Genomic DNA, 17,592 nt, shown 5'->3' on the forward strand with positions numbered 1-17,592 from the left:
TGCCTGGAGGGACTCAGTGGGAGGCAGACTCTTATGTATGACCTGTAAGGGATAGCACTGTGAGATACACAAACACACACACACACACACACACGTATATTCAACGTTACCGAAATGTCAGCAAAAATGGGAGAACCGTGTTTGTTGTGACTCGGCTTGTCTTTCTGCTTTGCTGCACTTCTATTGGAACCTTGATAACAGAAGAAATGGACCGAAAATGACACTTTAAAACAAATAGTTGTGACAAAGTGCCTGAAACATTTAAGACAAAAAAAAATCTGGGTGTGTGTTTACATGCATGTGTGTTTCAAAGAGAGAGGTTATGAGTGAAGTTGCTCCAAGCTTATAACAAAACCAGTTTCTGACAATCTTCTTGTCTTTTTAATGAACCCTGAGACAGAATAAACACTCAAATGGGATTTCCCATTCCCTGTTTTACCTCCTGTTCCTACTTTCTTTTCTCCTCTTGTAATTTCTGTTCTCTACTCTGTTTACTCTATTCTCAGTGCTCCATGCCCTCCTGTATCGTGGCCTTCCATGTGACCTGCGCCTTCGACCACGGCCTGGAGATGAGGACCATCCTGGCAGAGAACGACGAGGTGCGCTTCAAGTCCTTCTGCCTGGAGCACAGCTGCACTGCCAGCAACAGTAGTGCAACCATCAACAGCAACCCCAGTTTAACCAGTGTGAGCAACGGCAACCACAACACCACTTCCACCACCAACGGCGCACACAGCGCAGCCAGACCTGACTGGGCCACCACTGGTGTCAGTTCTGACCTCCGGCTGGAACAGCAGCACCAGCCAAACAGCAGCAGTGACCCGGAGCAGAGGTCGGTATTGTACCCAGTTTCGGTGTCTGCATCAGAGCGAGCTGAACGGGACCAGCTGGAGAGAGAGAAGGTTAGCCAGAGGAAACAGAAGCTTCAGGAGCTGGAGGATGAGTTTTACCGACTGGTGGATCCCAGAGAGGTGGCTGAAAATCTGGCGCTTCCCATCTCCCAGGTACATGAAACAAAAATACTTTTAATATTTGTCATATGAAATGATAGAAAATGATACCATACACTTGTTATTCTTTCTAATAGCTGTACCCCCATGTGCACTAAAACTGAGGCAGTTATAAATAAGTATAAATCCTGCAGATGGGCTTGACACACAGCTCACTGACGAGCAAACTTGCCAACCCTCCTGATTTTCCCAGGAGACTCACATTTTTCATTGTCGTCTCCTGGTTTCCTCCCAGCATCTCCCATATCTCTCCCGATCTATGACAACTTTTCGGTGTTTCAGTACGTTACGTTTGAGGGGCGGCACTGTTTTTTTGTTTTTTTTTACCTGTTACACAGACTCTGTGTTTGCAGCTTCACTTGATTATAATGGACACACTGTGGGTACGTGCTGTGGGCATGCTCTAAGGGCAGGACAGGAAAAAAAAGAAATGGATGTAAACTAATGAATAGTTTGCATCAGACAGGAGAATTTTTCTTTATTTTTTCCCCTAAGAGTTACCTTTAACTATGGAGCATTTAAGAACTTTCCAAACATTTTGGCTTATTATGTAATGTGTAAATAAGAAATTATAATAATACTGTAAATAATACTGTACATAAAAACCTGATAGGTTCCCCCATTCGCCTGCACATTATTCTCATCTTTATCTTTATATGCATGCATGGTTCATATATTAGTCAAGATGAAGGGTTTGGCTTCCACAATTAATTAGATGTAATCAGATGTGGTATTGATGAGTTGCATTTGGAGTGCTGGCCCGAGTGCATCAAATAAAGTGCTCCCACTTCACAGGTAAACTGTCTGATAAATCACAGGCATTCGTTTAAAACGTGCCATGATTAACTGGTCTCTGCTTTCCAAACATGGTTGTGGCTGCAGGCAAGAGTTTTTTTTTGTTGTTGTTGTTGTTGTTTTTTTACAAAGGAGGCTACGACTGTAAGCAAACAGATTTTCATGCATAGACATAAAACTTTCCAACAGTTTAAAATATATAAGCATATTAATTTGCGCCTTTGGAATTGCAGCACATTTGCAGTGTAAATGCACCATAGAAAATATGTTTTATGATACTATGGATGCTATTGGTGAACTAATAATAAACGAAAAAAAGACAACATGATGAATGTGTATATATGTATCTCTTCTTTTAGGTGGACTTCTTATATCAGTTCTGGAAAATGAAGAGGAAGGCCAATTTTAATCGACCCCTGGTGACCTTAAAGAGAGATGAGGTGGACAACCTGGCCCAGCAGGAGCAGGACGTCCTCTACAGACGCCTCAAACTCTTCACACACCTCAGACAAGACCTGGAGAGGGTGAGTAGATATGTTTGTGTTGTGTGAAACTTGTTGCTTTGCAGACGAGAGGTAATTTTTCATTTTGCATCTATCTGTGTGTGCGTCTGTGTGTTTGCATGTGCTTTATCCAGCCAGTGTGGCTGGCTTTGAAGGGTAATTTGAAATTTTCAGGATGTTAATTAAAAAGATCATAGACAGTATCATATGAAGCTGATTTTGACTTTCATGAATATTAATCTTAAATGAATGAATAGCCTGAAGGATGAAGGCATAATGAAATGGCTGAATGATATAATAAGAGATTGAATGATAGTCCAATGTTCAAAACTAAAAAAGGGAAAATCCACCCAACACACAGAATTTGTTTGGTTTTCCTCTGATCTGTGTTCACTCTGACAGTTTATTCACTATAAGTAAAAGCTTGTCGGCACAGAGTACTCAAATCTGAGTTTTCTTGATGAAATCAGCAGGAGTGTTTTGGTTCTTGTGCTTCTGAGCACAGAAATAGCATATGTATGTCCCTTAGGATGTAGAAAGTTACCTCTATAATGGAATATTGTGGGAGGTGGAGTTGTACCGACTAGAAATAGTTGGGAATTTTTGAAAGACTCTGGGTGCGTTTGGTACTCATGAGCCTCTTACTGAGCACTACTGTGTTGGTGTTCCCCAGAGAAAATATGCTAATACTTGTGCTACTGCATGTAATGTAGAGTAAGACTTTGATTTGAAGTCTGCCGAAGGGTCCTAGAGAGAATACTGTCAAGGAACTATCTACTGCAGTTCTGCTGAGGGACTTCAACACTAACAAACAGACAGGTTGGTCCTTCCTGCTTAAACTAAGCCCTAGTGGTGCTTTAAAATTGAACTTCTGTGCAGAGACTATTCATAATGGCCAACATGTTCAAGTGTGGTCTGTTTCACAGTACTACCTATTACAGGACCTTGGGTCAAAGAGCATTGATCGATTATGTAGTTGTGTACTCGGGTCCTTGCTTCAGGTGGATCAGATTTTGGTTGAAACCCAAACGTGCAGTTACAGTGAAGTGAAGACATCTGGCTGAGGACCCAGTCTGCGAGGTCTTCAACTCTTTAGATTAATATTTTCTGCATCTATGGAAGGTTTAGTGGCCAGAAGCCTCCCTTGTGGGACCTCCCGTGCCTGTGTGGTGGCAAACTAAGAATCAAACTTGGTTAGTCAAGGAAACTATATCAGACAGGCCAGAAGGACGTGGAAACAAAAGTTCAGGGAGGGCATGGACAGGACACAGACCTCTGTGGACAACACAGAGTCAAAGAGTTGTCTTCTCTGCCAAGAGTGGATGAGATTCGCTCCAAGATGTTGGTTGTCCTTGTTTACACAATTCTTCAATAATCCTCTTTTCTGTCTCAATACCTGCCATTGCTGCTTGGACTTGGACATTCTTTAAGGTTTTTAGATTTAGGACTTACTTTAGCAGTCACCCACCTTACCCATTCACAGGTTTAAAGTCTAGTCAAAAAGTTAAAGAAAATGTTTTATGAACAGCAGCAGTTATCATTGTAATCACCAATGTCAGGTGTTCAATAAATGCTTGCTGCTCACCCAGTACCTCAGTCTAAACCTGAATGTAGTAGCACATACTAAAGTATTTTCCCACTGCCTTCAGATTCATAGCTCACACTTGGCAGCTGAATACTAACCACTATGTAAATTTCCTTGCTCGGTTTCTGGGATTGGTTGCATGCATGCCTATAACCTCACTCCAGGCTCATGTTCGCAGTGCTCTGATAGTTGATTGGCATTCACTACAGCAGTGCTCTCAAAACCTCTTTCTGACCCTGCAATCTACCCTACAGAATCTGAATGACAGCGGGCAGCCCACAGCCAAACATTGACTGCAACCCGAGTTTAGGGGGATACAGTTAACTCTGCTTTGCCAAGGACAGGCGGCTAGACTGCTGTGATGCATCTTATGTTTGCACAAATGTTTTATATCATTACCGCAATCTAAAAAATGTCATACCGTATTTGCTTACTTTCTGATACTAAATCTACCAAAAAGTATCTGTGTTGAGAAAGTTTTCCCCACAAAACCTCTTAACAACCAGTGTAGATGTATTCTCTTTCAGTAGACTGTAAGATAAACCAAATAATCTGGTGTCCTAAATACTTTTTTCCTTCATTTCTTTGGCATGTGATTTGATATGGTGCAGTTGGCTTGCATGTGTTTTGTTCAGCTTGGTTGATTTAATTTGACTCACAGTAGGAGAACCTTTTGGCAATTAGGTGGTTGCATATCAGCCAAATGACCCGTTATTCTGTAACAAACTAAAAGAATAATATACCAACACGGGAAATAATTGGACGACATTTTTTAATTGCACATTGGTTTTCTCATTTAGCCTCAGCTGGTAATATTTGTTGAGTGGACTCAAGGAGTTCTGATTCTGTGTGCTTTGCCCAGCATCCCACAGGGTTAATTTGGTTTTTAGATAACAATTTCTCACCACTTAACTTTAAAATGGAGTGAGAAATTTCCCAAAAAGCAGATAGTCACTTCTTAATAAGTGGGTTTAACAGTTTAAAAGTGGCTGATCGAGTTCATAATCTAGAATGAAGTTGAGTACACCATTTTGTCTGGGAGGTGGACAAAATAATGGAAAGAGTCTGTGATTGAAACAATACCCTACAGAGGTGTCTGTTTCCTATAGACATGTGTAACTGTAGAGATACCACAGTGGTCTCCAGTGGTCAGGATTTATTGATTGTTGCAGGCCTTTCTAACCTCCTGACCACTCAGTGTTCTGTGCACTCTTCTCCCTCCAGACCACCCGTTATTGATGTGTGTGTTGAAAAAGTGAACTATACCACTTTGAGTCTCTAAGGTTATCTCCGCCTATCCCATTAATAAAAGGTAAAACAATTTAAGATAAGTAAAAGTAAAGTAAAAAAAATAAATAAATAACAGCAAAAATATTCATCTGACATAAATAATAACTAGCTAAACTTAAACTTCAATATATTATGTCTCTTTTATGCAGTTTGGCATACATGTGTCCAGAGAACTCACTTTATTAGTTATATTACTCCTCCCAATCCCCCTGAATCTGTTTGTTTTCACTGCTATCTTTGTGCTCTAGTACTGCAAGGTTTATCCTACGTATTTGTTCATTATCTAGAAATTAAGTAAAACCAACAAAGCGCCTGAGCTTGAGCATGAGTAACATTATAATCCTGTTAATCAAGTTTATCCCTGCAAGCTCTGATAAACTTCCACATGCTTGCAGTCTTAACGGGCACTTGAGCATCGTTGACAGTTACAGGAAATATGTTACACAAAAAGGAACTTGACTGCTGGCAACTATTGCAAGTGTGAATATTGGAACATACCCTAGGTGTATAGCCAGTATCTCCAATAATAATGTGTGCCCTGGATCCATTTGTTCGCTCAGACATCATACACATGGTATCTCAAACACTACAGACTGGATTTTGTCTGAACTCATAATTTAACTGACTAACTCACTATCAGAACTAAGATGTTATAATATCCCAAATCTACACCCTACTGTGCATTTAGAGATTTTCTCGGGTTGAGTGGCATGTCCACCCGCTGAGCCCCATTAATCAACACAAGTGACTGAATTTTAAATCCTTAATTACACACCAGTTTGCCGTCTCTTTTTCCGTGGATCTGACACTTTATTTCTGATATGCCTGCCCACCAAAACTTCTGCTCTGTGCTCTGTTCATGATTTGGATTGTGATACTAAAGAAAAGATAATGTTAAATGAACATGATGCCGTGAGCACCAAGCACATACTTTCAATATCTTTAGACTCAGCTTTGGCATCTGCGCAAAACTCATACTATCCTCAAATACTGATGTTACGTATTTCTGACATTAGTCGTCCATTCTGGCATTTCGCTGGCGTGCTGTGTCTCCCTCCACCATTTGGACTTCCACCACCTCATGGCAATTTTGAGTAACCACGTTTGGATGATGACCCAACTTTAGACACTTTGTTTCTGTTGGTTCCACAGTTGGGCTCTTTACTCTGTCATCCGTAGGTGATGTTTACCATGTTCAGAGGCGATTTGAACTGAGGAAATGACAACAAGTTGTTGCTGGTGCTTCAAACTGAGCAGCGTTCCTTTTTAACATCACTCGAAGGTCTGACAGTGAGAGGAGGATTGATTTTGTTTGCTTCTGGCAGGTCTTCCATGAGAAGGATTGATCATCAATTGGTCAAGTATTGGCCGAGCAAGTGTTGACAGCTCACAGCTACTGATGCTGGTGGCTGTCGATATACAAGCTTTCTTTGTCTTCATCCATCTCCTTCACTTTCCATCCCCTTGCACTCCCCACACACACACACACAGAAGAGATTAACCTGTAAGAAGAAGGTCTTATCATTCATTGCTGACCCTTATTTATAACCCATAAACTATCTGCCTGTTTTTTTTTGTTTGTTTGTTTGATTGTTTCCTTCCTGAGTTCAAGTGTGAGGTGTTTTCCGTGGAGATGGATATGTGTTGTGTGTGTGTGTGTGTGTGTGCGTGGCAAGGCAAGTGTGTGTATCTGTACACAAGAGAGTATTCCAATCATCTCTGATTTGCTGGCAAATTGAAAAATCCCCTCCATCCTTCCATCCCGTCATCCCTAGACCCCAACCCAATCAGACCCCACGACCAAACCCTCCAGCCTGCTGCTTTTGTGAATAACTGTGTGTATGTGTGTGTGTGCATGTTGGTGGTGGTGGAAGAATCCGGGGGCTAGTGTTGGGGTGGATTATCCCCCTCCTCTTCCTCTTTGAAGTGCTGCCAATGGAACGAATTGCACCGTGCTGTCCCTAATGCACTGGTGAGCTTTCTCCATTTCTGTACTCCTCTCCTGAGTGCCACCCTAAACCCCCACCACCCGGCCACCCCCTCCTCCTCCTACCCTTTCACCCACATCACTCATCCAATCAGCGTGCAACATGCCGAAGCAATGTGTGGCATGATGATTGGGCAGTGTAAGTTAGCTGCTAAATGTCGCTTCTTCTTTTTGGTGTGGTGTTTTCAAATCTTTTTTGGCTGCAGTGGAGGTGTGTGTGTGTGTGTTTGTGTGTGTGTGGAGTTACAGCAAGATCACAATGATGGTGCTGGAGTGAGTCAAAGGCTGGTTCTGTTGATTCTGTTGAGAAGCTTGTCCTTGTAAATGCCTGCACCAGCTGGGAAGGTCTACCACAGGAGTGCCCTTTTACAAACCACTACAACCCCACATGTCACGAACCATAGTTCACACTGGGGCGGACTTGCCTTACTCTGGTAAAAAGTTTTAAATCATCCAGTTAAATAAGTAATGTGCAGACCTAAATCTTTAAGACATGAGCCAGAAAATATGTTGTAAAAACTGAAAATAGTCATGTTGGTCATGTTAAAATGAAGCAGAAATAAATGATTTTGTGTATCAGACCTCTTTCTAAATTGAGTTGACTCAAAAACTAGTTAACTGTAGGCTTCAAGCTACTTTTTGGAAAAGATGATGTTCCCCTAAAACCACAAAATAAGATATAATGTGTTGATTATTGAGCTTAACTTTGGACAGAGCCACGCGAGCTGTTTCCTCCCTGTGGCTGGTCTTTATGCTAAGCTAAAGCAATCACCTTCTGGGTCTAGCTTCATACTTACCAGACATGAAAGCGCTATCAGTCTTCTCATCTAACTCTCTGCAGGTGAATATCTCTCACAAAATGACAAACTATTCCTCGAACTTAATAAAGATGGTTGTGTATACAGTAGTAGAAGTATTAAACACGGTGTAGCACGAGTATGGAAGGCTGACATCAAACGCTTAGTCAGATATTAAATGCTGATGACGTTGGAGAAGTTTAGATCAAGTCAGCAGTATAGATGATCTAACTATGTTATCTATAGATACATCATCATCACATGAAATGTGCTTCTCAAATGCAGCAACGAATATGTTCTCCTTTACAGTGGATTAGAACTGCTGTGTTTACATCCTCTGGCTGGGCTTTTGTATGAGGTTAAGTCCTGAAGCAAAGGGTCGAGGTTTGATCCAGAGAAGTCTGCAGAAGTTGAGGCAAGGAGGGAGAGAGCTGGAGCTTGGTGAAAATAGGTTACAGCCACAGAGGAGGAGGCGGCAAAAGGAGTGCAGGGTGGAGGCTCAGGCTCTGGAAGCACAGCGGGGAAAGGAGCAGGACTCGACTTTACGATATAGGGAGAGAGGCTAAAGACTGTAGGCCTGGGGAAGAGGTGGATGAATTGGTGGTGGGAAATGCCAGAGCTTGGCCGCCTGCGACAGGAGACAGGGGAGAAGTGGGGCTGACGGAGGGAAAAGCAGGTGTGAAAGAATCCCTTTTCCTTACTCATTTCCTCTTGTATGTTTTCACATCTATAACTACTTGAGCCGAACAATTGCAGCGAGTCTTTTCCCTCCCGTCAGTACATCAGTACGCCAGCCAAGGCTGGCAAAGTGTCCGATGGCACGTTGCCGTTCTGTGCCCTGCCCTCTGCTCTCTTTCACTCTCTCACGGTAAAGACTTGGCAGCACACCCGGCCCAGCAGGTCAGCAGTCCCACACCCAGGAGGCTCTCAGAGCAGAGTAGAACACTTATGAAACAGTCCACTCAAGAGAAGGGCGAGCAAGGAAAGTTTTGATTATGAGTCGCTAACATATGTTTTATATATCTTCTTTCACTACTCACAAGCGTAGAGTCGGAAGAGTGTTGAGAAGGAGGGGTATTTATGGGAAGGAGAGTTGAAGAAAGGAACAGATGAGACCTAAGAGTGAGAAAGTAGGGATTTGGAGAGAGAGAGCCAAACCCGGACAGAGAGCAGCAGTGGCAGCACCTCGAGCTTTTAGCTGCCAGTTTGGAAACGGCAGGGTGGCTGAGGACTGATATCTGTCAGGTAGACTCTGTAGGTACACTCTATGCCGAGGTGAGGGTGGAGGAGGGGAGCCCACCAGCTAGTTTTCCTTGGCTACAGGTTACAGTTTCACAGTTTATTTTCTTTCCACACCCCCCTTGGTGCTCCATTCTGTTTGAAAGGACCGGAGAGGAAGTTTTGAAGCAAAGTAAAGAATGAGGGGAAAATATCTGTATACATAAGCTCGTGATGAGAAGTTCGTCAGTTTGCATTTGCCGTGTTGTAAAAATCTAGGCGGGGAAAGATTGAAGAGAAGATTTTTCCACATCTGAAGAAGCTGAAGACAAAAAAGTTACTTGGCAGATGAGGCTCGCTTGTATCTTTATTATCTCAGACTGCCAGCATCTATGGATGTCCGACAATTTTTGCAGCCTGTGTTGACTCGCATCCACAACTCATAAATGCCAAGCTCCACATAATCCACCAATTTCGTCTTTCAAACAGAAGGAACCACAAAAACACCCTTGGATTCTTACCCTTGGAGTTTTATTCATCTTTTTTTGATACAATCATCCAAGGAACACATTATTTATGACACCATTTTCAGTTTTTTAGGGCTCTAAACCTTTTCACTTTACCACCAGTAACTTAGCATGAACGTTCTGCACTTCCAGCTTTTTCAAATTACTTGTTGCTCATAAAAATAGTACATATAGAGCTTTTATTTTGTGAATATGATTTTTCTACATGGATTCTTGTCCTGCTTTTTTGTGTGACATAAAAGAAATTGGAACAAAAGTGTAATATGCAAGGACTTTAATATGTATTTGTTCTAACACTTGACATCTGTCACTGCTTATCACCTCAATACTTCATTCATAATTATGGTTATGTGCCTTGTAATGTAGCAGTTAACAAGCTGGAAACTCCAGTGTTAACAGACTTAGGTGGTAACCAGCTTCATGATAACGGTTACTATCCCCAATATTGTTATGTGAGTTTGAGTAAGAGTTTCGATCGGCAGGTGTGCATGGGTACACAAAGTATTTTCTTCTGTTGTTTTTTTTTTTCTTATACGACACTTCTCGTAGTACAATCAATGCTGCCTCCAACGACTAAGTGTCATTAAACACAGAAAGCTATAAGCTTGAACAACAATCATCATTTGGACATTGGAGGGGATGTGACCCCTGCAGAGATCATGGGCATGCACAAATCTTCTTTTAAAGCATCAAATTCAGTTGTTTTACCTGTGAAAGTTCCTTATTCCATGTACACCTTGATTAAAAGGTGAACTTTAGTATTGCTTTTTCATAAAGTTGTGGGATTCACAAGAGTAAAACAAATTGTAATAATTTAAGCAGCAGAGGCAGAAATATTCTGATTTAAAAACAGGTCAAGCTCCAAAAACACTGGATCCTATGCTTCTAGTAAAGCCATCCGATAACATCTTCTCTCTGCCTGGTAAATGTCAGAGCCCTTCAAACTCTGCAGTTTGCTACACAGGCTTTCTGTTATAAATTTGTCCAAGATATTTTGTCTGACTTGATGAAATTCCCCCAGAGCCACAGAAGACATTATAAAACTATTTTCACTGGCTGAGTAGCTCCTCTTATGACTGGTGAACTGAATTGGTTGTGTAAAATTGATGTAACGTCTCAAATGTGAAGCAAAAATGACCTTGTAGTGATTGAAAGTGACAGCTTTGCATCTCAGATGAAATTGTTTGTACTGTATGTACAGCACATATGTGCTATATGTGCTGGATGAGTTTTCCTTCTACCTGGAGCTTCTCACCATAGAGATTTCTCTTTTCATAGCCAGCATACTCATTTCAGCTGATGAAAAGAGAACGGACAACAGAGAGTTGGAGGAGGGAGAGGGTTGTAGGTGGTGAGAGATATGTCATTTGGCTCCCCTTTTTCATTTCATTTCTTGTCATTACATTCATCTGATTGTTTTAGACACAGGACCATTCCAATACCCTCCCCACCCCTTCACCTCTGTGCATCATGCACCCACCCAGCCACTTATCTGGCATGAAAACATCTCCAGTGTTACGCAACGTTGGGTAGGGTCAGAGAGAGGACAGAGACATTGAAAGAGCGACACATCGCCTTAGTTATAAGATCCCCCTTTCTCCCCTCCACACACACAAACACACACACAACCATATATATATATATATCTATATATATATATGAGTATATAGTATATAACACAGTGATGTCAACTTACATGCTTCACTTCCACTTATATGTACACATACGGTCACGCATATAAAATAACTCATCACCCATATGCATACATGCATACTGACAGAGGCATGCATTGCTTGCATACACACACTCTTACACCTACACACACATTACTGCAGGGGGGGGGGGGGGGGGGGTAGCTGCGGGCCAGACGGGCCGAGTCTTGCAGCAGACAGACCCACCCTGTTGGATTAACGTCAACCTGGCTCCACACACACAACTCTGCTCCAAACCTAATACTGGCTCACTCGACACGATCCCTTCTTCTTCTTTTTAGGCTGCTATCCCTTTCCAAGATGTTTGAAGGTACTAAGAGAAATCCAAGACAAGGGCCTCATCTGTCCACCAGCAACGATCACTGTTATATCTCAAGATTCAACAGCCACTTTTAAGTGTTTTACCAGCCAACAAGGTCTCATTTGTAGATTTAGGAAGGAACTGGAAATCATGCTTGGCTCGCTCCCAAAGTTACTGGTAGAGAAACGTAGACTCCTGAGGGAGGCAGTCCAGTTCTTGCTGTAGTTTACGAGCCCTTTGCTGTAGGATTTTTGGCCTACGTTCGTGCTAGCTGATGGATTCTCCAGAGAGACTTCCCAGACATCAAAAAAACATTTGATCGATGGGATTTGGACGCATCGTTTTTGAGTAATGATCAAACACAACACGTCACTTGCTGTGTTTGAGCTCATTCAGATAGGACAAGCTGTGATCTGACTGTACTAATCATGGAGATTTATCAGCACAGTTGATATTCTGAGGTTTACTTCACATTTTGAACAAATTAGGGTTAAAAATGCCAGGACTGTTCTCAGGTAACTGGAACTGTTGCTTTTCATATTCACTTACATCTCATTAAGTGAAAACATTCCCATACACCAAAGGCAGGAGATACTGTTGTATATTTAATCACATCCTAATGGGTTATAGCAAATTTTATTTTAAATTTTGCTACCTAGCATTGGGCAACATATCACTACTGCAAATAGTCAAACAAACATTGAAAATGTTTGTATTTTAAATTTCACTAATCGGTTCTTACACCAAATATCGAACCACTTACATGTTCTACTCAAGAAAAAACATTTTGTTTAAATTTTGGTCAGCCTTGTCCAAAGTTTGTTGCGTGCATTTTTTTGTGTATTTTACACAAAACTTACACACCTACAGTGCCATATTTTGGTTTTAAGCTACACACTGAACAAAGTAATGCTTTTAATAAATGTGACATTTATTTGTTAGAAAGCAAATCACAGGAAGACAAAAGAAAGCTAAGACAGATTTTAATGATTCCACATTGTGGAAATTCTCTTGTCACAGCAGCTTGTGTACACGCAAGGTTGATTAGAAATTAATAAGAAATCTATAGAGAAAACCTTTAGTCTTTGGTTTGGCAGATTTTGGGGGAAAGGGTCACATCTAAAAAGTGATGTAAGCTCACAAATATAACTAGGAATCAACCTATGGAGAGTGAATAAAGTAAAATATACAAATCAAATCTAAAATCTTTACTGTAAATGTGAAAATGCTCCTTTGCTCCCTTCTTTGTTCTGCACAGAAATCTGGCTGCATCTTTCTGTACGAGCTGAAGGCAAGAACAGGCTTTACACCTTCAGGTAGCCTCAAGCTTCATTCACTCTGCTCGAAACCGCCTGTTGAGATCCACTGCTGTTTAAAATGCTGCATGCTAAGCCTGACTGTGTAACACAGCCCTACGGCTTCAAAGCTTACACAGAGCTGCTCCTTTGGCCCCAGCCTTTGATAAAGCTTCGCCACAAGGTCACAGAACGGCTTCCTATGGCACGAGAAGAGATCAGAAACACTTAATTATGCCAACTTCAATGAAAGCATGTATTTTGGTTATACTGGTGAAGAGATTCACATGACACAAGACATGATAAATCATGGAAGAAAGATTTACTACAAATAATGACCAGGTTTAATCAGGTTTGTCCTGAAATCTGAAAGGAAATCTTGTTGTAAAGATACAAGCAAAGAAATAATATCAACCAAACATGATGTGTTGTATAGTTAGTATAGCAAATTATTTGCCTGAACACTGAGTGTGCTCTTCAGGATTCCTCTTAGAAACTGGAATTCTTTCCAACGTTTGTTCTAGCTTTGGTTCTTACTCACGATATTAAAAAAAATAATGATTAACATTATTGCACCTTGGCTCAGCTACTGTCCCACAAGTTCAACTGTCCACCTTCTGACTTTGAAGGTTTCGCAAACCACGATTTGTGATTATTTCACCACAGTGTCGGATATTGGTCACATGATAAGAAGTGCTTGTAGATAGAGATGATCTCTGGAGTTGCAGGTGAATGGCCTCTTTGATCTTTCCACTGACTCGATGATTTCAAGTCCTTTCTGGTCTATGCTGTGTGCAGTTTTGGTTTTTAGACAGCTGATGTTGTCTGTTTAGGGTGGTCATTCAGTCTCAGTTGTCCAGTCTAGTCATCGATGTCCTCTCTTCAGTGTGTATGTAACAGCAGAGATCTTTGTGGGGAAACTTGACTGATTTTACACATCAAAAGTGTGTTTGAAGGTCTTGGGGAGTAAGTACTGCTCCATATGTGAAAAAACATATGGCTTTTTTTTTTTTGGCTCCAAAGAGGGTTATGGGAAATCTGATAAATTGGCTCAAGTAAAGTCTAAGAGTGAATTATATGGCCTTAAAATAATATCATAATATTTCAGGGTATTTCTGCAGTAATGGTGATTCTTGACAGTATGACAAAATACTGAAAATTATTTTTGGTCTAAAATTCACAATAAATGTTGAGCTGTACTCAGCCAGGTGCTTCTAAGGGTAATTTTACTATAATGGTTATTTTATGATTATATGTGACAAAAAAAAAAAAATTAATTGAGGTTGTGAAAGTTTGTTGTGTTGTCACCGTCTACAGTAATTGCCATGGTTTGTTGTACATCTGATCTTTTTGTGGCTAGGCAGACAGACCTCTGTAGCCTGCTTCTCACCTCAGCTTGCAGCTCAAGGCTACAGTAGCCACTACTGGTATAGCACACTGGAAACTCCGACCAAATTGACAAGAGGTAGTGGTAATCTTGACGGTCGAAGGTTCGTGTAAGAGGGTTTCCTGTACATTGTGGTCTTTAAGCTATTCTTTATGCTTACTTACACAAAATGTGTAGTTTGGGTAATGTGCATTTGCCCGAGACGACCTATTTGTGGCTTTCTCTGCCTACTTTTAACTTCTAAACTTTGATTTGGTCACAGTGTGCACACAAACAAAGCTTGTGATTGGTAATAGGTGGAAATCCTTGAAAAACCACAGTGGGACTGCTTGCGTTAGCGTACAACATGAGGTTTTTCTACATAGATCCACCGTTTCAAGGGTGAGTTTTAGAATCCTGTATACTATCATATAAAAATGTTTCTGATGACCTCCCATTCTGCTTGTTGACCTTTACATATTGCTGTAATATGCATTATGTAACAGTGCATGACTCTCGAGGAGCAACATGAAACTTTTTCTTCAACTCTTGGGGGAAACAAAGCATCTGCTGACTGCGTCCGTCTCCTATTCTACTTTTATTTTTAGAGTCAGAGTGATTTTTCCGTGACATTTCCCGCCAGGCTGCTGTAACCCAGCGGCTGGTCTTTTCCAGTCAGAGCGACAGGCCAGGCCATGCAGCCTTTTATCCCAGCTAAGTGGCGTGGTAGGCCAGATTCAATTGTGCACCTCGATGACCGCTGTTTAGACGGTTCGATAGAGGCAACAATGACACTCCTGAGTGACTTCAACCAATCTCTCACCCCCCATCACACTGCTTCTGACCTCGTTTTATGTTCTCTTAACTTTTTCTTTTGTTGCCGTTAGCGTCTTTGTCCTGACTCTTTCCTCTACGTACTTGCTTGACTTCTTTCATCCATCTGCCAACACACAACTTTTAGTTGATATTTTGTTCATTTTGTTTAGTCCCTTGCGCCATATTTTCTTTTTATCTCTTCTCATTGCCTCATTTTCTTCATTTTCATCACTGTCTCTCTTCACCTGCATGAAATAATTAGAATTTCGTCCTCCTTGCTCAATATCTTTCTAATTTCTTTCTCCTTCATCTCTATCTATCTATTCCTCTCTCTCTACCACCCCCTCCTCTCTCCCTCTTTCTCTCTCTGGATTTCCTCACCATCCCGCTGCCCCTCTGATATCAGCTCTGTTGGATGAAATAAATATGAGGAGGAAGAGGGATAAATATTTATAAGTGCTCCGGCTGTATAATACTGCACGTTAGTGTGTTGCACTCTGTGTGTGTGTGTGCGCGCACGCACACGCACACACACATACATGCATGTAATATGTGTGTGTCTGATACATGTTTTCAGACCCCTGGCCAGTGCAGGTGCCAATGCTGCTACAGGGATAAATAATTCACTGGAAGTTAAACCTTAAATTCACATCACTTTGATAATACAATAGGGGCAGTGTGGCAGCACACACACACAAGCACACACCACCTGGCAGTTAGCATATGGGCTCTCAGACATGCAGAGTTTGACACGTTTCACACAGATATCATGTTATACAGTAATCATGCATGAAAACATACACTCCTGCAAACAAACATGTACTTGCATGAAATTGAATGCACACATTGGCACACACTGATAAGCTTCCATGCAACCTTAACACACAAAAGGCAACACAGGCTTAATACAACATCCATATGCTGAGCACACACTAATGTACACACTTAAGTAACACTTAAGTAACAGAAACACACTTTGTGTGTGTCTCTTTGTCCATATGTGTGTGCATTATAGGTTACCATTGAAGTCTATTTCTGGCTGTATGAATGCGTGAATGTTTGTGTACCTGTGTGCATTTGTAAGTAATGAGTCCTTTCTGACTCTGACAACACGCTCACACACTCCTACAGGCTCACTAACAGGGTTATACACAGATAGGGGTACATCAATAAGTAATGAGAGTGATATGAGGGGCCCCCGGTTGACCCGGGCCTTTAATATTTTACAGTAGGGTCTCTCAGGCGGTACCAGCCGACACACTGCCACAACTCAACTGTAAAATCTCACTTCGCAGGACTCGATGGCAAGCGCCTCCCTCTAGGGTCCAATTTAATAAAATCCTTTGTGAGCCTGTCAATGCAGTCAGCTCAAATAGCGCTTTATAGAACTTTTAAATCCTATGTATGGTGAAAGTCTAAGCCTTTTTCTCATTTTTCTTGCGGTAATTTGACTTCAGCATTAATTTGTAAGCAGCGGAATTGATGCTTTTTGTACCTTATTATCATTTTGCTTTACACATATTAGCCTCCTGTATGCCTGCAATGAAGAACTTGGATATCTACCTGCTTTAATCAAAGCATGCTTTTTTTTTTGCCTGCTTCACACTCTTACAGCTACACATGTTCGCACTTAAAGGCTGATTAGTACAACCACACTCTTGGCCATTAAGCAGCTTCACTTGAGCAGCTCAGGGTTTAGCGCCTTGCTCAAAGGCGTAATGGTAATCATGAAGGAGCGGCATGTGCTGCTGTTCTCTCCCCAGATTTATCCTATCAGTTTAGATCACAAGCTGTGAAATGTGCAAAATATTATATTAATTAGCCATCAGGGTGCAGTTCATGCAGTATTACAAGGACTTTTGGGTCTTCTGTGACTTCTTCAACAAGACTAAAGTACAATTTAAAAACAAAAGTCACGAGGACAGAAGACAAATACAGACCCTGTAATTATTTATTATTAGCCAGTGGGTTCCTCACAGCAACAGCACATCTTAGGATGAATATTTAGTAATTGACTGCACACAGATTATCTTAAACTTATCAGACTTCTCTGTACTAAAATTCTCAATTTCTCACTTATGTACAATGGAAAGTGTACAACCCTCTGTCTTCAAATCAAAATGTGTTGTTAACCGCACAGGCAGCTGAGACTCAGAGAAGAGAAACTTTTGCAAAAGCAAACGTTTCGGTGCTGCTACTTTGTACAGATCAACTCAGCAGGCAACCAATCAGAATTGGTTTTGATTATACTGAAAGTAAGATTTTTAAGCTTTTGTCTCAGAAGTTTACCTGCCAGACTCATTGATTGATTTATTTAAGGTTAACTGCTATTTTACATTTGGTGTGTGCATGTTTAGTATGTGTATTTTTGTCTTCTACATGGCACACAA

The 17,592-nt window shown here is 41.2% G+C and overlaps 1 protein-coding gene across 1 annotated transcript in view; it reads left to right on the top strand.

Annotated features, from left to right (window-relative positions):
* The window catches only part of jade2 (jade family PHD finger 2), a 185,072-nt gene that overhangs the window by 110,292 nt on the left and 57,188 nt on the right, over nt 1-17,592 (top strand). Inside the window, exons 9-10 of the mRNA XM_010737760.3 lie at nt 507-1,004; nt 2,165-2,329. Of these exons, the coding sequence (XP_010736062.2) occupies nt 507-1,004; nt 2,165-2,329 (663 nt within the window). The remainder of the gene's footprint in view (nt 1-506; nt 1,005-2,164; nt 2,330-17,592) is intronic.

Source organism: Larimichthys crocea, chromosome XXII (assembly GCF_000972845.2).
Source record: "Larimichthys crocea isolate SSNF chromosome XXII, L_crocea_2.0, whole genome shotgun sequence".
Lineage (NCBI taxonomy): Eukaryota > Metazoa > Chordata > Actinopteri > Sciaenidae > Larimichthys > Larimichthys crocea.